Genomic DNA, 24,798 nt, shown 5'->3' with positions numbered 1-24,798 from the left:
GGACTGGCCCCCAGCTGACCGTGGCTGGGCAGGAGAGGGGAAAGCCAAGCCTGGAGGGCCCTGTGGCAGGAAGCTGGCCGAGGAGGGGGACGGACCCTGAGTATTGGGAGGAGGGCCTTGCTGGGAAAAGGGGGACACACCCCCAGATCCCGCAAGCACCTTGATGAAGTCAGGCTCCACCTGAACCCCAACAGCTGGGAGTGGGGACAAGGGGTGCGACACCCTGCTGCCCGGGGTCAGCACCCACCTCCCACCACGGTGACTCAGGGTCACCCCTCAGCAGCTCCAGCACGTCGCCCGTCTGGAAGGTGAGCACGGCTTTGCCCGGTGGTGGCGTGGGGTTGCCATGGTAATTTTGCACCGCCACCATCTTGGGGCCTGCAGAGACAAGGGTGGGGGCTGGAGCTGGCTGGGGGGCCATGCCCCACTGACAGCCCACCCTCTGCTAGCCTCTCAGACCTCCAGCACCCACCGCAGACCCCCACATCCTTCCCAGGGACCACATGCCCGCTGGCGGCAGGTCAGGCAACCTGGCGACTGGTCATTGATGACACTGTATTCTCACCAAACAGGGGCCCCCCATGCCCACTGTTCTCAGAAAGGTGGCTCAGGAGGGAGCCCGGGTCCTGCCAGAGGGCTCCGTGTCCCTTGGGCTCACAGGCCCGGGCCGCAGACTCACCTGGTCCCGCTCCTGAGGCATCCTGTGAGGGAGGCAAGGTGCTACCGTGAGGGGCTCCGATCCCGTGCCACACACCCCTCCTCCCGCCCCAGCTGGGATGGCTCAGGTGGTAGGTAGAGGGGAGGGGCACGTCCTGGACCCCACAGGCATGCACTGACGCTTCCCTGTATGACAAAGCCCCACTCCTCCTCCCACCCCCTCCTCCAGCAGGCCTGCCCTGACCACCTGGTCCACAAGAAGCCTCTGTGCCAACCAGGCTAGACCCACCACTGCCAGCTCAATGAGAGCCTGTTTCCCCCGCCCCCCAGGACGTGCCGAGGGTCCAGGATGCTGCTGCTTAGCCTGACCACAGCCCCCAGCCACCTGGCATGAACCCCCCGCCCACAGGGCTGAGTGGTGGGATGCAGGGGGAGAGGTTGCTATTGGGGTTCAGGGAGGAGTCAGGTGGGGGGTGGGGGCTTACCAGGTCTGCAGGAAAACCTGAAAAGGAAGCAGACAGGGAATCAGGGCATGAGCGGGGGGCAGGGGACAGTCATTAAGACCCACAGAATAGAAGTGACAGGCCGGGCAGAATGTCCCCAGCAGAGGGTCAGTACGGAGCACAGCGGTGAATGCCCGGGGGTGGGGTGGGGTGCAGGCACCCTTGCTGTTACTGGTAGGTGCCACCGCGTGGGTGCTGATGGAGAATGCTGTCCACCAGGCGCCGATGGGTTCTGAGGCCGCAGGGAGAATCCCGCCCCAACAAGGTGAGCTTTCGAAGGGGCGCCACGGGCAGCGACACAGACAGACTGGTCGTGATGTCATAGGCTAGAGGGCAGGTTGGCGTTCGCTAGGGGGAGGGGAAGATAGTGTTCAAGGTGGCCGGGCAGGTTTGATAAGTGGTGCCATTGGGTGAGTACCAACCTGATGGCCTGAAAGGTACCCCCACCTGATTGACAAGAAGCAGTTAAAATGGGGGGGGGTGATGGTGGTGGCATCTGCACAGAGACCAAGTGCCGAAGGTAGGAGGGCCGGGAAGGAGAGGGCTAACACCACGGGAGGGGCCACAACCGATGACACGAAATGAGTGTGTGTGGACTGCAGAGTGGAGGAAGCCATCCAAGATCACACGCCGCTGCGTTCCACGGGCCATCTTGCTGCCCACAACCTCTCTCTGATGGGGAAGGATGTCACTGGGCACTGAAGTGCACCTGACCCCAGTCGTGGTTACCAGCAATAGCCTCATGTGCAGGAGCGAGCTGGACACTGACCAAGGAAGACCGGAGAGGAAGTGATCTATTTGATCGACGGTGCTGGCAAAGAACCTTGGAAGTACCACGGGCTGCTGGAAGGACAGACAGCTCCATCGTGGATGAAGACCAGCCAGAGTGCCCCTTAGACGGAAGGATGGCGAGACTTTGTCACACATACTTTGGCCACATGCACGCACATGCATGCACGCACATAAAAACCAGACTGCATGGGGGCCATGTGATCTGGAGTGGACTGTGTCCCCTGAACAATTAACGTAGGTGTCCACCTGGGACCAGGACCTCATGTGGAAAGATGGTCATTGGAGGTGCAATCGGTGACCACAAAGTCACACATGGACAGGCCAGGGCGGGCCCTCCCCTGGAACCTCCGGAGAGAATGTGGACAGCTGGTCCCCCCACTTTGACCTCGGGCCTCCAGAGTCCAGGGAGCCACCATCTGTGCTGGAGCGGGCCTCAGCCGGTGAGGATCAGTCCGGAACCCTCAGGCACCCACAAAATCAGGTGTGCTTGCCAAAAATGCACGCCTGGCTGTCTCCCAGGAGAGCCTGGGTCCTCACACCTTCTTTCCCCTTCCCTCCACTTCCCAGATCTCGGAGAGACGGGGTTTTTCTCATGAGAAAAGAGGGGAAAAAAGATTCTTTAAATTAAAAACAAACAAACTTGTGAAGAACTATAGTACTCATTGTTGGCGCCCATCCCCACCCCCAACTTCCCCTGCCAGACCCCCAGGTCACTAACTAACTCAGTGACGGTTTCTGTAGATTCTCCTGGACGTCATACACAGAAAACTGTACACAAAACAAAGTAAAAAGACAAAATAAAACGGAAAACCCTCAAAAGGGCAGAAAATGTTCAGAACTGGAACCGCTTTAAAATAGGTCAGAAGGGAGGTGGAAGCGGTGATGGCGCTGTGGCTGCTGGGGTGGTCAGGTGCCATGGAGTCGGCCCCACCCCAGGGCCCCGTGCGCCACGGAACGACACACCTCCCCACTGCCCCTGTGTCTGCACCCCTGTGTCGCTGTGCTTCTCCAGGACTGGTCCCTGCCGACCATGCATCCAGAGTAACTGAGGCAAAGGCTCCCCACCCTCACCTCGAAGGACCCTTTGGCTGGACTTCTTCCAAGACAGAGTGGTACGTTCTTTTCGCAGTCCACGGCGCATCTCCAGCACCCGCACTCAAATGCACCTTCTCTCCCTGGTCTTCCTCATTCGGCGTCCCAAGTTCACGTGCATAGGAGGCGACTGAAAAGACCGTGGCTCCGTCAGGGGCGCCTCAGTCCTCAAAGCCTCACGCTGGCTCTTCAACACTCTCGAGGTCTGCGCAGCAGTGACCAATGCCACGCATGCTTCACCTGGCCACTGCTGCTCCCGGGAGCGCTGATGGTGGAGCCAGCAAGACAAAACCCTTAACCGTGTCCATCCTTCCTCTGCGTAGCATGATGCTACCATGGGCACAGCTGTGAGGATTGGGGTTTTCATGACACTGAACTGTACTCCACACCGAAGGCTGCAAACCTTGATCTTCATCAGCAAGGGCTTCAAGTTCCTCTCCTTTCCAGCACGCAAGGCTGTGTCGTCTGCATATTGGAGGCTGTCAATCCTGACACCAAATTCTTCTTCAAATAATCCAGCGTCTCCCATTGTTTTCTCAGATCAAACGATAAGGCGTTACATTGTAACCTGACCACCTGCCATCAGCAACTTCACAATGCTCAGGCCATTCATGGCCCCCTTAATCCATGGGGGGACCTTGCACATGGACAGTGGGCTTCCACGGTCACCCGCAGCCTCTGCAAACCAAGGGTCCAGAATTTAAGCTCCGATACTGATCCCTCCTTTGGTTTTGGCTTTTATTATGCACAATCCTTGGGTCACACAGGCCGGTGTGCTCCTTCCCTGTGGACTCCCCCTTAGATGGCTGCTTGCTTTAAGTCCAGCCTTGGAGACCCGGGTGCCATTCTTTCGGAGAGGCAGGCACCGTCTGGCTTCTTGGCAGCGTTCTGTGAGAGCGCCCTGGCCGTCAGTAAGCTCTTCATGAGGACGCGCACTGAGCGGAGTTTCGGGAGAACTGTTCTTGGATTAGGTTGCGATTCAGGGCTAGCCCCAAATCTATTCATCAATCGATGGTTTATATATGTCTCTGGTTCACTTTAGAGACAGCAATATCATTTTGTGATAGAGAACATTATCGATCATCCCCAGGGAGCAGAAGGCCATCTATTGATAACGTCATTAATTAGCCAGCGGTATAGCGTTTCAAACGGTGGAGAGAAGGGCAGTGTGGAAGCCCAGGCTGGCTTTTCCGACTGCCAAGCACTGACTCGGATCTGCACCCACGGAAGGCTTCAGTGGCAGACACTACACAAACACCCACAAAGGCAGAGCCATGCCTGTCAGGTCCACGCAGGTCAAGGGGCCACGAAGTGGGACAAGAAAGAGGCAATGTCCTGAAGTGGACCGTGTGACTGAACGTGGACGTGGGATGCGTGGCCAATAAGGCTACTTAAAGGAATACATAAATTCCTTAATACTGCCAGATGAGAGGGAACTAGATCGAGACACAGAGCGGTATCAGACACCGCCAGCTGTTTCTGGACGACACAGGCGATGACGGCGTCAGACTTCCTTGCCTGTCTTTCTTCTATTAAGTAATCATTAAGAAGTGACTGTCAGGCCCTGGCTAGGACAGAGCTGTACAAATCCCGATTTCTGGGGTCTGTGAAGTCAGGGTGGCCCATCCACACCACTGCCTGGACAGGACCTTTTGGACCCTGAGCCTGGAGCAGACTCTGGACTCCCCCAAACCCAACCGGCCGGCGGCGTTGGTCAGCTCCGGGGGAGCGGGCCTGGGCACAGTGCAGAACTGCCCACAGGGATTCCGAGCGGGGCGTCTGCATGGACACAGACGGCGCCTCTCTGTCCCGTTAGCAGCTGAGCATGGCGACCGCTACACCACCAGGGGCCCCTGGTTTTCTAAAACCAAACAGGAAAAGACCCACCGCCATTGAGGCGGTGCAAACGCCAAGAGGCCCTCTGGGCGGGGGTCTGCCCCCGTGAGTCTCCGAGACTGTAATTGAGTACCGCGGAGTAAAAAACCCGTCTTTCTCCTGCAGAGCCGCTGCTGGACTTGAACTGCTGACCCTACAGATCACAGCCCAGTACGCCACCAGGGCTCCTTCCTGATCCTCTACAGAAGTGACCTTTAAGTCACAGGAGTCCTGCTAAGCAGGAAAGACCGTGCTTCCCTGAGCACTGTGTGTGTGTGTGTGTGTGTGTGTGTGTGTGTGTGTGTGAGAGTGCTGGAGCTGAAAGGGGCTGGAGGGCAGTGGGTTGGTTATGTATTGTGCTTCTAACTGCAAGGTTGGTGGTTTGAACCCACCAGCTGCTCTACTGGAGAGAAACGAGGCGGTCTGCTCCGTACAGATCGAGTCCTAAAGTCTCAGAAGCAACGGCAGCGGGTCTGGGTTGGTTTGTTTTTCCAGAATCCTTAAGGGCAGTTCTCTCTGTCCTACGGGCTCACGGGATCAGAGCCGACTGGACGGCAGGGAGTTCGGTTCCTAAGTTCCCGGTTTGCGGAAGGCTACGACTTCCAGAAATCAGAACAGAAATGACCCTGGGCAAATCTACTCCTGTACGAAACCTCTCAAGAGGGCTGAGCGACCAGGCTGTCCGTCTGAGGGTCAAGGTGCGCCTGGCCAAGTCCCAGCCTTGTCAACACCCCGTACGCACGTGTCAGCGGGATGGACAGCGGCTAGGGAAGGTCGGTGAGGAATTGTGGACAGCCAGGGCAAACGGGGCAGTCTGGGGAGAAGCACCGCCAGGGTGGCCCTTAGGGGCAAGGTCAAGGCCTGGCCTCTTGAACTCTGGACATGTTGTCAGGAGGGGCCGGGACAGAGGCAGGCCCTCGAGGCGATGCCTTGACCCAGTGGCTGCAACAGTGGATTCAAACCCAAGAACAGTGAAGAGGGGACGTAGGCCCGCGGCGGTCTGTCCTGCTGTACACCAGGCCCTCACGAGTCAGGACAACGGCAACAGCTCTGATTTACAGTGGGGCCCCCCCACCCCCACGACCTCGAGTCTCCACCCAAGTTCAGCCTCCACTGACTTCATTCTGACCTGAAGCTGGCGAGGGGAGAGCTCTGTCCTCGGGGATGGCACGAGCCCCCAGCCAGCCCAGGAGGAGCCCTGGTGGCAAAGCATTGCACCCTGGTGGTGTTGGGCAGCTAACAACAAGGTCAGCAGTTCAAAACCCCCAGTCGCTCCAAGGGGAAAGTCTAGGTTTTCTACTCGCATAGCGACACCCCCCCCCCCCCAACAGAACAGCACACTGTCCGGTCCTGGGCCATCCGCACCAATGCTATTGTTTATTCCGTGTGAGCTCATGGTGCCTGAGGGGGAGGACGGGACCCTTGAGAGAGGGCACCCCGGGGATACTCACTGATCTTGCAGGGTGGCATCACCTCCAGACATTCCTTGTGCGCCCCAACGCCACACTTGGTGCACAGGTAGCCTTGGTAAAAAGTACCCCTGTTCCAGCAGACAGGGGGAAGCACATTAGGGTCCCATGGGCCCCAAGTCCAGCTCTGTGCCCGAGCCTGGCAGTCTGTCCCCTTGACCCCCCTGCTGTGAGCCTCCACACTCTCGGTCGCTCAGAGCTAGCCCATCCTGGAGCTGAAGACCCCCAGTCCCTTCCACAGCCACCTTCCCAACCCCCTCCAGTGTCCTCCACCGCCGGGCATGGGGACCGTGCTGCACCCACAGTGCCCTGGGATCAGTCACCCTGACCTGTGCCCGCAGTGGGCAGCCCACTCGTCAGGTCCAGGGTGGTTGGCGGTGGGGTGGGGGCCCGAGGCTCACCTGAGGAACATCTTGCAGGCTCTGCAGTTGGTGGTCTTGTCGAACGTGTACATCTGGAAGCTGTGGTGGTTGGCCGTGGCCTTGTCTGGCTTGATGTTTGACCTGTTGGCACAGAGAAAGCCCGGGAGTGTGTCATTGGAGCACCCCGCCCCCAACGCCAGGCTCCCCCGAGCCAGCTGTCCCTGACGCTGGGCGCTTCCTGCGCCCCTCCCTACGCGGGGCCCGAGGGTCTGCACAGGTTTCAAGATCATGCCGCCCTGGGAGAACGCTCTAGAGCACTGAGAAGGTTCTCCATGGTGGGTGTGGGAGGGGCAGGCCTGTGGGTGCGGGGGGGAGGGGGTGGTGGCCTGTGGGGCTTCTGCTTGCAGGCTCTATGAAGAATGCTGCGTCTGGAGGCCCCTGGGGCCCCACCCTAGGATGGCAGGAGGCACGCTGGGGGGCAGTCAAAACCCAGTAGAGACTCAAACTGGCTGCCAGGGAGTCGATGCCAACTCACAGGGCCCTGCAGGACAGGGCAGAACTGTTCGGGGCTCTGGGCCGTCCCTCCTCATCGTCCTTCTCCCAAAAGTGAGTAGAGTGCGTGTCACTGGGGGAATGGGGTGCTCGCTGGACAATCCGCTCAGCTTAGCCGAGCATGGGAGGCTTGGCGTGCTGGGGTGGGGGCTGTGCACCACAGATGCCAGGACTGGGCACGGAGAGCCCAGGCTCCCACTGGCTGGCCCCGTCCGTTCCAATGTCTGCTCGCTGGTCTGGCGAGTGAGGTCCTGGGGCTTGGCCTCAGGCAGAGTGGCATTTCCCTACACGGCAAAGTGGACCCTGTGGGGCTGCTATCCCTGAGACAGGGCATTCAAGGAGCCCCCCCACCCCCCACCAGCCCAGAGCTCACATGGCCATCTGGACCTGTTCCATCCATTTCCTCTTCATGTCCTCCGTCTTGCAGAAAAACTGGAAGCCCTGCTTCCCTTGAAGGTGGGTCAGGTAGAAGCCATAGGACCACTGGGGGGGGGGGGGGTGCAGAGATGTACGTCCACGTGTGTACACAGACATTCCCCATGCGTGCATGCTCAGGTCGGCGCTAGTGCCTGCATGTGTGTGCACAGTAAACACCGTGCCTATTGTGCACACACATGCACCTATGCAGGGTGCATGACGCCTACACCGCCATTCCTACATATCAGCACTCACACTGGAGGCGTGCACGCTGCGTCTGTCTGCAGGTACGTGTGTGCATGCGAGTGTACATGCACCTGGACCTGTGCGTGCTGCCCAGCTCTCCCCTGTGCACAAGGGGATGTGGAGGTGGGTACACAAGTTTGGTGGAGGGCCTGCCCTTCTAACTACTTATCCTGGGGTGTCTCACTTTTGCTCCCAGGTGTACCCTGCCCTGACTGCACCCACTATCCCTCTCAACCTGACGCTCAAACCCCACTCCTCCGAAGTCACGCCTGTCTTGGGCCTGGGGGCATGCAGCTGCCCCGCCCTTGAGCAGCAGGGATCCAGGAAGAAGAGTTGAAGAGACAGAGTCCAGTAGTGAATGAAGGTGGAGAGAGGAGGGCGGGAGCCATATGAGGGAGAAAGGAAAGGAGGCTAAGCCGGAGCCCAAGGTAAAGTAAGCCCCGCCCCTCGGGGCATAGCATGTCCCTCTGTTCTGCGGTGGGCGCACATGTCCAGGATGAATTACCGGGCCTGGCTTAGCTCAGCACAACCTGGGATCCCGGTTTCTGCCCCCACACCCCAGGATCAGGGCCTACCCCGCCCAGGCCCTTGCGCCCACCCCCTGGCTTGGTGGTGCAGCACCTCAGGCCCCGCACTGAGGCAGCAAGCACCTGAGCTTACCATTTTCCCATGAGACTAGGAAGCATGAGAGGAGAGAGGGAGAGGTCATTAGGAGGCAGGCCCACCACACAGGGAGTGGAAATGGGGGCTGGGGGGGGGGCATAGGAGCCTTCCCTGGAGGAGCAGCCCAGCACTAGCCACTGCCTGAGCTCTGGGAGGGGCCTGGAGCACGCTCCTGTTTTACACGTTAGATTGGGCTGAGTCACCCCAGTGGCCCTTCTACCAGGCCCGGGCTGCCCGCTGGGGCTTGGGGAAAGCCTGTGATTTCCATGTGGTCAGCTCCTGCTCCAGGCTCTAGACACAGCAAGTAGTCAACCCCACCTCCTGCAGGCACAGCCCCGCCCCAGCATATGGCCCCACCCCCAGCACCACAGCTCCACTCCCAGCAGTCATCACCCAACCCCTGACCCTAGCAGTTATGGACAAGCCCCTGAAAACCTTAGTCTTCAGTGCCCAGCCCCCACCTCCTACAATCAGGACCCCACCCTTAAAATGTGGCTCCACCTCTAGTCATGGCCACACCCCCAAAGCATGGCCCCACCCCATCACCCCAGCATAGCCCTGGGCCACACCCCAGTAGTCATGGCCCAACCCCTGATGCCATAACAACACCCCTAACAGCCACTGTCCCACACCTTCAGAGATGGCCACACCCCTAGTAGCCATAGTCCCGCCCCTTCAGAGATGGCCACATACCCCAGTAGCCATGGCTGCACCTCAATCAGCTATAGCCCCACCCCCAGTCCTGGCCACACCCCCAGCAGCCACAGCCCCGCCTCTGCCATCATGGTGCCACCCCATGCCACAAAGACCCAGCCTCTGACTCCAGTCGGGCTAGCGTCTTAGAGACCTGGTATGCTGGGTGCAGGGGCCGGGCATGTCACATTGGCCCCTCTACAGGCAGGCAGGCCCTCACCGGTGCCCTGGGGTCCTGAGAGTGCCCCCCAGACTCCCTGCTGGGGGATGGGGCCGCGGTCCCGGGGCGCAGGCCTACCTTCTTGATGTCCTTGTTGTTCATGGGGTCGTCGGTCATCTTGTGGAAGAGCAGCTCGATGATCTCCTTCAGCTCATAGCTGTAGCCCCTCCTCTTGCAGACTATGACCACCTTGTCAAACAGGAACAAGTACCTGCCCGGGGCGGGGCCAAGGGCTGGCCATCAGCCAACCAGCACCCTGCTCGCATGCTTCTAACCACTGCCCGGCCAGGCCTGGTCCGCAGAGGCTGCCCCAGCCCTGCCTGTGCCCCCGAGGGCAGGGTGGCCATTGGAAGAGCTGGCCGCCAGTGCGCTCACCTGTCCTGCTTGGCGTGGTTCACAATGGAGCGAACTTTGAGCTCGCCGTCGATCTTGGGGCGCCCGAACTCCTCAAGCTTTACTTGCTGGGGCAGAGATGTCCGTCAGTCCTGCTGAACCTCCTGCTCCCTTGCACCCCTGCCCCAGTCTCCTGTTTCCCCCCCACCCCTGCCCCGGAGCCCTGCTCAGCTTCCCAGCTCCCCCAAACCCCTGCCTCAGTCTCCTGCTCCCCTGCCGTCTTCTGCTCAGCCTCATGCTCCCCCACACCCCTTCCCTGGGACCTTGTGCAACCTCCTGCTGCCCGTCCCTGCCCTGAGCCCCGGGGTGAGGAAAGCATCAGGGTCCAGGGGGAGGTGGTCCCAGAAGAACATGAGGTGTCAGCAAAAGGAAACCAGCCCAGTGGCTCCCGGGGGTGCAGAGGAGGCCGCTGTTCCCTCACCCCCACCCCCAGGCCCAGCCGGCTTCCCCAGGGCTCCCCCAGCCCTTGGGCATGGAGGACAAAGAGGGACTGAGGGGGCGTTTCACCATGCTAACAGGGATCCCGTTGTCTGCAGGCCTGTGAGCAAAGCCAGGCCCTGCCAGGAAGCCAGATGAACAAGCAGTGCCTGTCGAGGGAGGGGCCGTGCACAGGAAGGGCCAGGGGCTGTCCCAGGAGCCCCCACTGGCTTCCTCAGACTTCCTGTTCCTCCCCCTCTGGTCTGTCCTCCACTGCTATAAATCCAAACGGCAGGCCAGGCCAGGGTGCAACTGCTCTCATGGGTTTCTGAGGCAGCAAGTCTTCATGGGAGCAGACAGCCTCTTCTTTCACCAGAGGAGCTACTGGGGGGTTTGAACTGTCAACCTTGCGGTTAGCAGTCCACCGCCTCACCCACGGTGCCACGTGGGGCCCTGTGCAGGAGTAGCTGTGGAGGACGGTGTTTAGGGTCTTCTCCCATGTTTCCTGAACTTCCCAGAAGCTTCCGAGGACCACGGTCAGCCACGAAGTCAGGGCACCAGTTCTCTCATCTCGGAAGCTCGGAAAGACGATACGCCCACTGCCTCTGGCTGGAGTCGCTACACGGAGAAGGTAGAGTCTAGAGCCGCATCTGCCCTCAGCACCTCCGATGCCTGTGACTTCAGAGATCAGCCTTTCTTCCTGTCTCAGAAGGGCAGACAAGGGCAGGCTGGTCAGCGCCTGGGCCCTCCTTGGCTCTGTACTGCCCACTGCCATGAAGTAGGCACTGACGATCCAGAACTGCAGTCTCTGGGACGGCTGGCAGCCCAGCATACAGCCAGCATCCTGACGACTGGGCTGGTAGGTGACAATCACGAAGAATGGGGACAAGACTGACATGGTCAGTGCATTCACGGGAGCAGTGGTCACTTGGTCACGGATGCCTACATTGGGTCAGTCTGCCACACAAGGTCCTCTTCAAAGTGCTGGGGAGCGGGGAAGTCACTCTGAAGACTCAGACACGCCTGGCCCAGGCCCAGGTATCTCCCACGCTTCACGGGCAGGTGCAGGTCAGACGACGGGTAAAGGAGCCGGAAGGAGAACCGGTGCTTTGGATGGCAGCACTGGCAAACAACAATCCGATCCGCCCTGGAAGAAGCACCAACAGACGGCTCCGCCGAAGTGAGTGTGGGGAGACTGTCTCGCGGCGGCCTTTGACACGTTGTTACAGTCTAGTCCCTGGGGAGGGACTGCAATGTTTGGCAAACTGGAGGGGCAGTGAAAGGCGGGGTGGACCAACACAGGGGCTTCAACAATAAGCTCAAACCACCCCGAGAGCAGTGAGGCCGGCGCAGGACGCGGTGGTGGTCCACTTTGCTGATCTGGGACCCACTCCACAGCACCTGCAGCAACACCCCGCCCGCCCCATGCCCAACACGGCTGGGTCCTCGTGCCCCAGTCGGACGACGGGCAGGCGTCTCTTCCTAGTCTTCGTCTGTGGGCAAAGCCAGTCCAGCAAGCCCTGAGGGCCACTGAGCGTCTCCGGCATGGGACAAGAGGGAGGTGAGGATTGGGCCACAGGGGCAGGCTTCAGAGGTGCTGCAAGTACCCAGCCCACGGCCACAGAGGACAGATCGAATGAGAGCTGTGCCTCCCCGTGCGGGCACTTCCCAGGCACTCGGGAGAGGTCCGGGTGCCGGACCAGCTGGATGGGTCTGTGCACTCGTGACCATGACCAAGAAGCGGAACCCAGGAAGTGCGGGACGCCACAGGAAGACGGGGTCATCTCCGTGACCTGCCCAGGGTCTGTAAATGCCAGGGAGCGGGGGCAGCACCCATGTTGCCTGTCTCAGGATGTCTATGAGGGCACTTCTTGGTGCCCTGGCAGGGTAAAGAGGGGCAGCAGGTGTCAGCCGGGCCCCGCAGCTCCCCCAACCCGCCCTCCCCCAAGCCGACAGGCCTTTTGCTTAGGAAGCGAACATGTCTGTGCTGATGGGCAGCCACCCCTGGGGTCTTGTCTGGAGCCATTCTGGCTGCTCTACGGAGGGGGACCCCGCGCTGCCATCTAGCAGGCAGAGGCCAGCACATGGCAGTCGCCATGACCAGGAAATATCTGTCCCCCTATGTCCACAGTACCAGGCCGAACAGACTGAGCCGGGGGACGCAAACAGTCAAAGTGCATTCTGGGAAGGCCGGTCTCCCTGGCCTGAAGAAGATCAGGCGGTGGTGTGGAGACCCTAAGGGCTCCTTCAGGCAGGGTAGAGGTGACCACTGGGTCCTGCTCACCTGGGACCATGTCCTGCCTCAGGGGTGTAAAATTGAGGGTGGACTTGGGGGGGGTCACAGGATCCTGGTTCCTCCCGAGACCAGAAATGGTCAGTGCCGCCCCCTAAGGAGCACATGTCTCCAGGCTGGAGCTGGGCATTGGGCTGATACAGGGACACACACGCACCAGGTTCTCGATGGAGTTCTGAAACTCGCCGATCTTCTTCAGGGTCTCTTTGTCCCGTTTCACCTCATTGATGAACATGGCCAGATCCTGCAGGGGGGCCGGGAGAGGAAACACACACACCCACTCACACAGGCAGCAGACCACACCCGCCCCTGCTCCCAGCCACCTTCTTCCTGCCCCCCACCGGGGCTGCACCCGCAACCACAGCCACATGTTCTGCTCTGAGACACGGGACCTGGAGACCCTGTAGAGTGAGGGTCACAGCCCCTTGGTCCCAACATGCAAGGTCGCCCAGCCGGCCTGCGCTCAAGGGCGAATGGTGGTGGGAGCGCTGGGAAGCTCTGGCCACCCCCGGGTCTGCTTCGAGGTCTGGCTGGCACCGTCTCCCTCCCAGCCCCACAGCGCCTTCCCACAACCCAGAGTCTCTTCGCAGAGTGGACATCCCTGCCAGGGACACAGGACCCGGGAAGCAGGGGCTGACTCGAGCTTACTTATTCTGTAGTGCACTCACATGAAACCAATGTAACGGTGGAGCGGTGGGGGCCAGGCCTGTGCTCCCCGGCTTCCCACATGGGATCTGGGCCTGAGCTCCCCCACCTCTGGGTCTACAAGATCTTAGGGCTCGGCATTTAGTAACCACACTGCAATCCCCCATCTGGTCACTGGGTGTCAGTGTTCACCTGCAATCCAGGGAGCACGTGGGCTCGGCAAGTTGGCTGAGCAGGGGACAGGGCACTCGGGGTCAGGCGAGCCCGGCAGGGGCCCAACTCCTGCTCGGAAGGCCCAAGCAGGCCACCATACCCTGCCTGCCAGGAGGACACGGCTGCTTTGCAGCAGGCTTCCCGGGTAAAATTCCGCAATGTGTAAGGGCCTGGAGCTGAAGGCCCTCTTAGCTGGAGGAGCCCACGGGTTGTACTGGACGTCGCTTCCTTAGTAACTTGACTTTACAGTAAGAGCCAATTTGCAGGGACCGGGGCCTAAGGGCATTGTGTTACAGGCCGGTGGGCCCCGGCCAAGCTTGCTACCCACTCGGGTGGGCACAGTGGCACCCGCAGCCCGGGGTGTGGAGCTCAGAGGGCCAGGGGGCGTTGGATGGATGAGTGGGTGGAGGGATCTCAGAGCCAAGCTGGGGCCAGTTTGCGAGGCTCAGCCTCGGTCGGGATCACACGTCTCACAGGCACCACCTCAGTCCACCAACACAGAGCAGCCGGTCTACAGGAGGCTCCTCCATCCAGGAGGTGAGCTCCCCGTCACTGGGGGGGGCGGGGGGGGGCGGGGAGGGAGAATCAACTGAAGTAGAATGATCATCCACCCAAGTGATTCCACATTGGGAATGTGTCAACGGGCTTCCCAGTCCCTGTCACAGACCTCAGAGGACATCATGCTGAGTGGAATCCATAATAACCAAAAAGACTATGCTCCAGGAGGACCACGTTTTAAAGCAAGTCTGTCAGGAGGAGCCTCCACACCAGAAGGGGCAGATATGGGTGTTTGCCCAGGGGGCGGCGGGGGAGGCACCAGGCCGGAGGGGAGCTCCGCGGTAACGGAGGCAAAGGGGGAGGACTGCTCCAGGAGGAAGGGGAGGCACCAGCACTGGGAGATTTGACTCGTTGGTTAAAATGGGGCGCAAACACGATGATCTAATACGTAAATCTCCAAACACTCAACCTCCCTGCTTTCGAGTCGATGCCGACTCGGAGCGAGCCTGCAGGGAAGGGCGGAACGGCCCTGTGTGTTTCCAAGATGCAGTGCTTTACGGGAGCAGAGCCTCGTCTTTGTCCCACGGGGCGGCTGGGGGTTTCCAATGGCTGCCCTGTGGATTGCAGGCCAGCAGTGACCTCTATGCCCCCAGGGGTCCTTCTGATAAGCCCCCCCCCCCAGCTAAGTCACAATGAAGAAGAACAGGTTTCTCTGTCTCTACGTCTCCTGCTCGAATTCTGGTGCCGAGTCCCGGGAGCGAGGGCTGGGAATGTGAAAAGCAGGTCACCAACTGGATTGGGCACAGGACATGCAGGCTGATCCTATATATCCCAGAAGACAGGCCAGGAGGGGACGGGGCCTGATGTCCTGTGGAGGGACTGGGGAAGAGCCTGGGGGAAGGGGGAGGCCCCCCCTTGCAGCCACCAGAGGTGAACAAGGGCAACCGGGCAGGGGGGAGGAGGACAGAGGGAGTCAGTCGATGGATGGGCATTCCCTACGCAGAATCATCGGAGGGTAGCACAGCAGGGAGCCCCAGGCCAGGAAGCTCAAAACTGGGAGGTGGGTTGGGGTAGAAAACTTGGGGGTGAGCCTATAGCCTGTCACCCCATCCAATGTGCCAGGATAATGGTGGTCGGGCACTGCCAGTCTCCTTGCTCAGAGATTCACAGATCACCCACAGGGGCACGCCCATCCCTGCCACAGTTCACCCGCCCACCTGCATGGCTTCCAGTGCTTCCTTGAGCTGCTGCCTCTCTGGCCGGTCAGTGGAATGCGCCAGAAGCTCCTGGCAGAGTGAAAGAGGGCATCTGTCGGCCTCCGTCCCAGCCCAGAGCCATGTCCTTGGGCAAAGAGGGCCGGCCCCGCAGACAGGAAGGGTCTGCAGTCAGGGCGCCCCATCTTGCTTGGGGAGGGGTGTGCTGGAGCAGAGGAAGGGGCTGTCGCAACAGGCGCCAGGCAGAGCCCCTGTGGTCCTAGGTCCCTCCCTCCACAGCCACCACAGGGCTGAGACAAGCCTGGGCACAGGTGACAGGGCCAGCCCCCCTGGGCTGGGGATGGTCCCGTCTCAGCTCCAGGTACTGAGATGGCAGCAGTGCCACCCATGCCTGCCGCCCCTTTCACCCACCTTCAAGAGTAGGTGGTACTTGAGGACTCTCTGCATGGGCACTACCAGCAGGTCCTGCAGCTTGAACTTGCCCTCCTGGACCTTCAGCGTGCACTCCTGGGGCACCAGGGATGGTGTGTGAGGGTGGCCAGACCCAGTCCGATGACCTAACCCACGGGAGCCCCCAGGGAAGCCCGCCCTTGCATAGAAGCCCTGCCTTGCCCTGGAAGTGAACCCCCATGCCTGGAGAGGACCCAGGCCCTGGGCTCAGGCTGCAAATAAATGAGGTATATGCAGAGTGGGGGGCAGGGGACAGGCCTTGGGATTCCCAATACCCTCCAGAACACCCTTGGCTTCCTCAGCCCTGAGCTCCTGGGCTTTACCCTCTGCCTGTCCGCGCCCCCCCCCCCCCCAGCAGTACTAGTGCCCACTGCAGCGGTGAGCTCCAGGGCAGCACCTCAGTACTGGGTTAGGGTGAGCCTGTGGCCACCTATTCCCTCTACCCCCAAGGGTCTCCCCCATCCCACACTGCCCAAGCCCCAGCCTGGGGTGGCACGCAGGTCCCCACCCCCTCCCACTGGGGCCATAAAGAGTAAGGGCACGGCCAGGCCCGCACCTCCACTTTCTGCCTGAAGTCCTCTCGGGCGGCCAGCAGCTGGTTGAGTGTGTTCTGGGCATGCTCCATGTGACTGCAGTACTCCCCGTAGATCAGGAGCCTGGGCGGGCACACACGTGTGAACACACATGCACTCACACTGCAGCTCCAAGCAGGCAGCCCACTGCGGTCACCCATCTGTCGGGTGTGACCCCCACCCTAAGACTCCACCCTAGGCCACTGCTCTGTCCGATCCCCGAGCCCTAAACCCACTGAGCATGGTGGGGCTAGGGCCTGTCTGTCTCAGGAAGATCGCGCACGACCCCTTTCCCAGCCCCATCCTGCACAGGGCAGACAGCCTGGCTCCCCTGGGCAACTCGGGGTGACACAACTGCCCCAGGAAGGGCAGACCTCAGACCCTGAGATGAGCTGGGACAGCAGGGCTGCTGGACCCAGCACGCCACACACCCCGGCCTGAAGGTGGCTGCCCCTCTGCAGGGGCCCCGGCTTCAGAAGCACGGGACGGACAGTGGAGCAGTTTCCCAGCACTAGGTCAGGAGGACCAAGAGCCCCCCACCCTCTGGGGCAGACCCCCGAGAGGCCAGCCCAGCCCTGACCTCTCCTTGAAGTCCAGGAAGACCTTGGCCAGGGAGCCGCCGCCCGCCATCATGGATAGGTCGATGGCCCGCAGGAAGCTGTGGTGCACCTTGATCAGGTCCTGGGGGGCCGAGGGTGGATGTCTAAGCAAGACTGAGGGCAGGAGCCTGAGTCCTCCCTCCCCAACATCTTGGGCTGCGGTGGCAGAAGAGCCCCAGCTCCTGGTATGTGCCCACAGCTCCCTAGTGCACCTACACCCCCCAGCGCCCCTGCAGCCCCCAGGGCGCACCCATATCCCCCAGGAGGGTAGCCACACACCCAGCACACACCCCAGCAGGGACTCACCCCAAGGTTGATGAAGATGGCGGCCATGTCCCCAGGGCTCAGCACCAGCCTCAGGGGGCTCATGTAGTTCTGCCAGAGAAGAGGGCACAGCCACGTCACCTCGGGGCCGGGGCAGGCTCCTTATCAGCTCTGCCTCACTGCCCCCACTCAGAGCTGACAGGGGCGTGTGCTCTGGGGTGCCGCTCCCTGAGTCCCGAGGTGGCAAGGTGGGGCAGGCACATGGGGCAGGAACAACTCCTGGCCATAAGCACAGCTCTGTGGGTTCCCGTCTCAGCTGCGTGGCGTGGTGGGGGCCCTTGGCCCCTGTGGGTCTACGATGGGACAGAGGCCAGCAGTGGGGACAACCCCAGGACACCTGAGTAGTGGTACCAGATCCTGCAATCTGCTAGGCTTGGCCAGGCCCCAGTGTGAAGGGAGGTGAGAGCCAGCAGGGGGCCTGTCGCCCAGGTCCAGAGGCCCTTAGTGGCAAGGACACCGCTGTTCCCCTCACACCCACAACCACCCAGCTCCAAGTGGTACAGGACTGCACCAAAACTGGGCTCTGGGTCAGAAAGATCTGCTTAGGAGTGAACCCCAGCAGTGCCATCAGGCAGGGGGAAGTCATCAAGCTGGGGAGCTGGCCATCAGGCTGGGGAGCTGGCCATCAGGCTTGAGGGGCAGCAGACAGGAGTGGGGAGACGAGCTCCGGTCCCATCCTGGCCAAGTTGCCAGTGGATGGGTGGGTCTGGGGGGCTGCAGGTTCGGGGCCCAAAGGAGTAGCTGGGTTAGGGTGCAGATTGGCTGCAGGAGGGGGGTGGTCTGTCTGTGGGTAGACTGGCAGGAAGTCCCCGCCCTGCCCCACCTTCTCGATGTCCTCCAGGGTACGGTAGTAGCGGGCCTCGGTCTCCTGGATCTCCAACAGACAGCAGTTCCTCTTGTCCTCCTCCGACATGCCCATTCTCTGCAGAGAGCACCGGCATGAGTGGGCCCAGGCCCTGTGGCCTACCCCAGGGGACCCTCGCAGAGGGACAGGGAAGCTGGTCGCTCAGAGCTGCAGGCTAAGGGGTGGAGCCCAGGCCACTGGGGGCTACACCACCTGATGGCCTGGCAGGTGAGGAAACTGAGGCACAGGGACCACCACCATGAGAGGCACAGAAGGTTCTAGAACTGCAGGCTCCTCGTGCTCCCCCAGACCGGGAGGGACCTGGAGTCCAGCAGTGCAGAGGGTGGCACAGCATAAGCACCCACTGTGTGCAGCCAGCAAGCTGGACTGTGCCTCCTGGGCTGACGTCTTTCTGTCCGTTTGTCCACTAGCTGAGTGGGCTTCCAGGGGCAGATGGAAGCCTACTGGGAGCAGTCCTAGGTGTTCTGGGCATTTGGGCTTGGGGGGGCAGGGGAGTCCCTTGGCCCCTGTGAGTCTGTGCTGCTCAGATCTCTTGGGCCCGTCTCACCCTAAGGTGAGAAGCAGTAGGTAAGATGGGGTGCCTCCACACAGGGGTAGGGAGGTCAATTCACAGGATGCCCTTGGGCTGCTGGGAGCCCGGGGAACCCCATCTTTCTGTGACTGAGTGTAACAGGTGGAGGGTGAGGAGGGTGTGCCCCTGGGGCAAGCGCCCCTGCGAGGCCCCCAGAGACAAGGAGGCCCACCTGTGCTCTCCCCGGCACTCACCTGCATGTACCTGATCTGCGCGCATATGGAGGAGAGAGTACAGAGCCAGTTAGCGGTGTGGACCCCAGGCGACAAGTACCCGCCCCCCTGTCCCCTGTCCCCCACCTCTTCCCACGCGGACTGTGCAGGCAATGCACATGTGACAGGAAGCTGCTGTTGGGACGCAGGGGCCCACCTGCCGGGCCACCCCAGCCAGGCAGCTGCACCAGGAGGGCCGGTGCACCCTGAGGGCACAGCCACCACAGCCACCTTGGGCTGCACCCCAGGTCCCTGGAGTGCGGGTGGAGGGGCCACACTAGCTCCAGGGGTGCCCACCCTCACAGCTCCTCGAGACTCAAAGGGGCTCTCAGGGTGCGTGTGACCAAGCAGGGTGATCTGAAGATCCCTCAGCTAGTGAGAGCCTGGGAATGAGGGGAGCCCAGGCTCAGGGGTGCCCCCTAGGTCCCCTGGCTCTTGCTGGCGCATTCTCTGGGAGCTGCGTCGGTGAACCCATTGAGGTGGGCACCGGTGGGGGTGGGGGTGCAGGCCACACAGACCCTGGTGATCTGGTTCTGGGAAACAGAAAACACGTGCGGGCAGGAGCAGGGGACCTGGTCCTGACACTCCACCGAGGGCCCCCTCCAGCAGAGGGTCGGGCTTTGTGGTCTCCGTCAGGGTGAGCCCGCGAGAACAGCTCTTACTGGATCAGCAGAGGGAGGCCACACAGGCTGCCGGGGGCCTGCTGATGCTCCGAGATACCCCCACTGCTCAGGGGACAAGCCAGACCTCCTTCTGGATGCAGACTCAGGGTGCAGCAGGGCAGAGGGGGGCGTGTGTGGGGTCTGGGCCAGCACCGGGGCAGGAAGCACCTCCTGGGGCCTCTCAGGTGTTTCCACAGGGGCTGAGTCCACCTAGCCCAGGGGCCTGCAGCTGGTTGGTGGGGGCGTGGGGGGAAGCCTCCGTTGTCTCCCGAGGGAGGAGCCACAGGGCAGGGAGCTGGTGAGCCCGCGGGGCCAAGGGCCCCAGCCCCATCTCCCACTGCCAGAGGGCCCTTGGCTGGTTGCTGGGGCCCGTGCCAGAGCATCCCAAAGACCCCAGCCAGCACCTGCAGGAATGCATACCTGCCCCACATCTAAGGGGCCAGCCAGCTGGCCCAGGGAGCCGCCTGATCTGCCCGGCTCCCCACAATGAGAGGAGGCAAACTTGGGGTACACACAGGGACACCCCAGGCTGGCAGGACTCAGAACCCAAAAAACCCAGTCTCGATGCCAGCTGTCACCTCCGGGTCTGCAGAGGAGGCCCCTGGAAAGCCCGAGGGGCGGCTCAGGCTTGGGGGACTCCAAGGGCGGGTAGGGGCAGGTCCTGTCTGGTGGGGGGGGGGCTCTCACCATGGGCTGCTGTACCTCCACCTTGATGATGTCCTCGTAGATGTCGTCCCCCTCCTCCTCGCGCGGGACGCAGTCATAGATGTCATCCCCCAGGTCATGCTCGCTGCGACGGGGAGGGGTGGGTTAGAGGGAGCTGGGCCACCCTGGAGCGGGCCAGGTCAGGGCGGGGGGCTATTACCACATTCACTCTTCCGGGCCTCACAAAACCCTCCTGGTGGATGGCACTGTGGCCATTTCACAGACAGAAAACAGGCTAACTGGGGCCAGCCTGGACGTCCGTGCGCCCAGGGGACAGGAATAGGGCAGGAGAGAGAGTCACACACAGGAGCGTTAAACAGGACACTGTTGCCGATTCTGTCTCTCGGGACGGGATGCGTGTGCACCATGTGTTTGTTTTTAAAACAGGACCCCCCAGTTCCGACCCCCTCACACCTAAACAGCGGTCCCGGGGCTGAAAAATGAGAAGTCAGACGGAAATGACATGGAGCCTTTAGAGACCAACAGGGGCACGCCGAGCAGCATCTAAAGATCTGGGGACTCCCACTGGCCCGTTTCCCTGGAAGGGTCACTTGGAGCCAGGCCTCTCTGCTGCCTGATGCAGCCCCCTGCTCACCACCCTCGGGACCCGGGCAGAGGGGCTTATCAGTAGGTGTCGCCCATGGCACCCTTTGGTCACACAGCAGTTCCAAGCTGGGGACAGAGCCCGTGTGCAAGGGAAAGAGGGGCAGGGCAGCCCCAGGCGGCTCGGCTGGACACGCTCCCGTGAGGCCGTCCCCACTCTCAGCAAGGACCCTGGGCGCTGCCTGCATGGGAGGGGGTCGTGAGAGAAAGCGGGGAACCCTGATAGTTAGGCGTTCAGAGTGGATGACCACCACCCAGCCCCTCCGCTAACCCAAAATGGGCCTGCAGGGGCTCGGGGGTACAGGTGGGGGGTACCCCTACAGGTGGGGGCCTTTTTCTTGGAAGGCATTCAAGGGAGACTCATGGGGGCCTGGTGGCATCGTGGTGATGTGCTGGGCTGGGATCCACATGGTCGGCAGTTCAAAACCACCGGAAGTTCCTGGGGAGAAAGACGGGGCTCCCTGCTCCCCTAAAGTGTTAGTCTCAGGAGCCCACAAGGCGGGGATTCCTGAGTCAGTATCGACTCAGTGGCAGCGTGTGGTCTGGGGTTTTACTGGACACGAGGAAGGATGCGCTGTAGACAGACACGGGAGCCCACGGCAGCCTCTGGAGAGCGACATCGTTCCCAGCAGGCGGCTAATTGGCTGGACAGCAGCTGAGATGTCTCCCTCAGTCATGTGTCAGTGGCTGCTTTGGGGGCTTCCAACCGTGGGGCTTCCCTTGTGTATGAAATCTAACGATGAGCCTGGGATGTCGGTGAGCTTCACTGCTCACACGTTGGGACTCCTCCCCTCCACGGCCCTCCTCCCTCTCCACGGCCCCTGCACTAGTCCACTGCAGGACGCCGACTCCCACGCGCCGAGCATGGGGTTAGGAGTGGCTGCGGGGAAACGGATACACATTCTCAAACCCCATTCCCTCCAGGGCAGGCTCCGAGCAGTCCCTCTGTGACATCGGCCGGTCCCGCTCCAGCACGCCCCACGCGGGGCTCGGCTCCCACCTTTTACCACTGCTGGCTAGCTACAGAGGAGTTGGTCCCCAAGCCAGCCTACCTTCCTGAAGGCCAGCTCGCTTTGAATCTGTGATCCTTACAACAGCCTCACTGCCCAGTGTGAACACAACTGTGAGAGGGGTGTGTGCGTGCGTGTACATGCGTGCCGGGCCGGGAGCACCTTGTGGTCAAGCAGTGGCTTTCTCCAGCCAAGAGTGAGGTGACACACCCACTTCTTCCTGCTGGACTCCCAGCAGGGACCAGACCACGGAGGGGATCCACTGGGACTAAACCCACAGTGCTGAGCCACGGCGTGGGCTCACTCCCCGTTCTCAAAGTCAGTGCTGCCGAGGCGTGTCCATCGATCACGTGGCATCTCCCATATTCTCTCTCCGTTCACCCAGCGCCCTGACGTCAGCAACGGGCGGGCAGAGGACGCTCTCCGGAGAGCTCCGTCCTGGCCTCTTCGCTCGAGACAAAAAGACAGAAACGCGGGCGCTGTGCCGACGTGCCAGGCCCTGCAGAACACTGGGAGGTGAGTCGCCAGGGTTGGTTTGGCTTTTTGCCTGCGATGTTCAGTTTGCCTCCTGCCGTGAGCTCCGGTCAGAGAGCAAGAGCCCTCCCGGCGGGCTGTGTCAAGCGCATGCTGCCGTCACCCACAGCCCTCTGCCATCACTGCCTCATCTGACTGAGGCCTGGCGGGGGTGTACGACTCTCCATGTTGGCCCCGCTTCACGTCGGTCGCCGAGCACTGAGAAACGCCACAGGTCCTGGCTCTCCTCGAAAGGATCCACGGTGGGATCGAAATTGCCCGGCGTGCCTGCGCACCGTGCCGGGAGAGGGCAGCCGTCAGGGAAACTGCAGGCGGCTGGGTTTGCTTTAAGGGAGGGGGACCCTCAAAAGTAAGAACAAAGCCGTGACTATGAACAAGAGAGCCCCCACAAGGAAAGCAGACAGGCTCCGGGGAGCCTCGGGCCCGGGGGCTGGTGTGCCTTCTTGGTGGGAGATTGCATCTCGAGACGAAGCTCTTCTCAGACACAAGTGAGTGGCTCTGGTCGGGTTTCTCCAAGACGCCACCGCGCCGAAAGGCTAGGCTGGCCGTTCAAACCTGCCTGCCCCTCCATGGGAGGAAGCTGACAGCCTTGGGGACCTGGCAGGGCAGTCTCCTCTGTCCTCTGGGTGCTTTGAGGAAGCACGGACGCAGTGGCAGTGGACAAGGCTAGGCTGGGCTTAGAGGGGTAAGTGAGCAGACCCATTGCCGTCTCCTGGGGTTAAGGGCAGGGCAGGCGGTGCCAACACGGTCTCTGTTCTCTGTGCCACACAAGCTTGATGAGCACACAGCTCTGCCAAGGTGCACAAGATCAGTGCCAGCCCCCAGGCACCGAACGCCCAGGCGCCAAACCCCAGACAGACCTGACTGCCAGTCTTCCATCTGCACTGGGTGAGCACAGACCGACCTCCACTGAACCTTGTGAAATCCAACCGCACCTCCGGAATTCCCCAGCACAGCTCTGGCGGGCCAGACAGAGTTGGGGTTAGGTGGTTTCCGTGTGAAATCAGCCTCTGAGGCAGGTAGACATGGGTGTGGAGGTCCCTGTGCCAGGACTGCCGGGCCTTGCTGAGGGCAGGGAAGGGCCCGTGGGTGGCTGAGCTGCCCCGGGCCTTGATTTCCGGGCCCTTGGTGCCCAGCACTCTTCGGTAGGACCTTGAGACTTCCATACAGAACCCCTTGGGAGAGGTAGCCAGGGGTTCCCTGGCGGGGTCACTCTGGTAGCTCAGCCACACCTCACTGCCCACATCACAAAGTCAAATAAACACCCCATCAGACGGGCGCTGGGGGGGGGGGGCAGTCCAGGTCTGGCCAACTCAGCACTCAGCATGGGGTGCGGTGGCCTCACCCCAGAGGGGGACAGAGAGCTGGGGGAGGGGATACTTGATCATCAGCACAAGGGGGTAGATAGCCAGAAACAGCAGACCAGAGAGGGAGCAGGGTGGGGTGGGGGGAGGTTTTGGCCAAAAGGCTGGCGCTTTCAGTCTACCCGGAGGTTCCTGGGAAGAAAGGCCTGGCTTCCGATGCATCCAAACCCCGCACACGGGGGCTGCCGCTTGGGGAAGGGGCTGACCGGTAGCCGGAAGCCATAGGCATCCGTTGGATGCTCTGGGTGGTCTTGGAAACTTCTGAGATGGGGCCCTCTCTGCCCCTCCGAGACCCCTCTGGCGTTTGTGAGCAGAGGGGCCCAGGGCAAGGCCAGGAGGTGGACGCTAGACACAGAGAGGCCCCTTCTGTTTAAGGGGTTTCTGGCCCCCACACTGTCTGTCCTCCTTCTCTGCTCCCCTCAGTCCCATGGGCATGCCTTGGGGCCACAGCAAGCCCAGGACAGGCCGGCCTCTGTGCTCGGCTCCCTTTGGGAACACCACCACGTGGGGGGCAGGGGGAACAGGAGGGGACAAGGGCCCAAAGCAGGGAGCCCACCCAGGCCACAGCCCAGCCCCCTCCTTGCCCCCACGCCCACTCTGGGCCCAGCCGCGCCCCCCACTCCCCCACACTCGCTCTCCTGCTGTTTGCCGGCAGCAGCTGCTCCCACAGATGCTAAATCCCGACAATTATTTCCGTTGTCACAACAGCCTCATCTTCCAGAGGAGCACAGAGCACAGCCCACTGCCCCCGAAGCCTGGGCTGCCACCCCGAGTCTGTCCCAGCAGGTCAGCTGCTCAGAGGTGACCCTTCACCCTGCCCCTGCCCAGAGGATGCCTGAGAAAGCGTGTGTCGGGAGGCATGAAGCACAGGTCCGGACAGGCGATGGGCGGGCCGTCGGTTGGATGCTGGGTACCATTAGCTCGTTACTAGGAAACTGAATCAGACACATCTCAGCCCTGGTCCTCACGGAGCCCAGAGCATCCCCAGGGCCCATGGAGGGTCGGAGGAGAGAGAGAGCGGTCAGGCTGGGCTGGATAGACGTGATCTCGCTATACTTCAAGGGGCTAGCCCATAATTACCCCTGCCTATCAGGTGGGCACTAAGGGTGCAGG

The 24,798-nt window shown here is 61.5% G+C and overlaps 1 protein-coding gene across 2 annotated transcripts in view; it reads right to left on the bottom strand.

The window, feature by feature from the left end:
• VAV2 (vav guanine nucleotide exchange factor 2) overlaps positions 1-24,798 on the bottom strand; it is a 115,727-nt gene that overhangs the window by 12,755 nt on the left and 78,174 nt on the right. For both annotated transcript variants that reach the window (XM_075559841.1, XM_075559840.1), the window contains exons 5-20: positions 20,157-20,259; positions 17,983-18,081; positions 17,142-17,210; positions 16,817-16,917; positions 16,221-16,320; positions 15,626-15,721; positions 15,218-15,286; positions 12,802-12,888; positions 9,917-10,002; positions 9,620-9,752; positions 7,676-7,785; positions 6,790-6,891; positions 6,371-6,459; positions 1,143-1,159; positions 680-701; positions 248-378 (exon numbers count right to left, since the gene is read on the bottom strand). In XM_075559841.1, the coding sequence (XP_075415956.1) occupies positions 248-378; positions 680-701; positions 1,143-1,159; positions 6,371-6,459; positions 6,790-6,891; positions 7,676-7,785; positions 9,620-9,752; positions 9,917-10,002; positions 12,802-12,888; positions 15,218-15,286; positions 15,626-15,721; positions 16,221-16,320; positions 16,817-16,917; positions 17,142-17,210; positions 17,983-18,081; positions 20,157-20,259 (1,414 nt within the window). The remainder of the gene's footprint in view (positions 1-247; positions 379-679; positions 702-1,142; positions 1,160-6,370; positions 6,460-6,789; positions 6,892-7,675; positions 7,786-9,619; positions 9,753-9,916; positions 10,003-12,801; positions 12,889-15,217; positions 15,287-15,625; positions 15,722-16,220; positions 16,321-16,816; positions 16,918-17,141; positions 17,211-17,982; positions 18,082-20,156; positions 20,260-24,798) is intronic.

This window comes from Tenrec ecaudatus, chromosome 10 (genome assembly GCF_050624435.1).
Source record: "Tenrec ecaudatus isolate mTenEca1 chromosome 10, mTenEca1.hap1, whole genome shotgun sequence".
Classification (NCBI taxonomy): Eukaryota; Metazoa; Chordata; class Mammalia; order Afrosoricida; family Tenrecidae; genus Tenrec; species Tenrec ecaudatus.
This window is presented reverse-complemented; position numbering and strand designations above follow the sequence as displayed.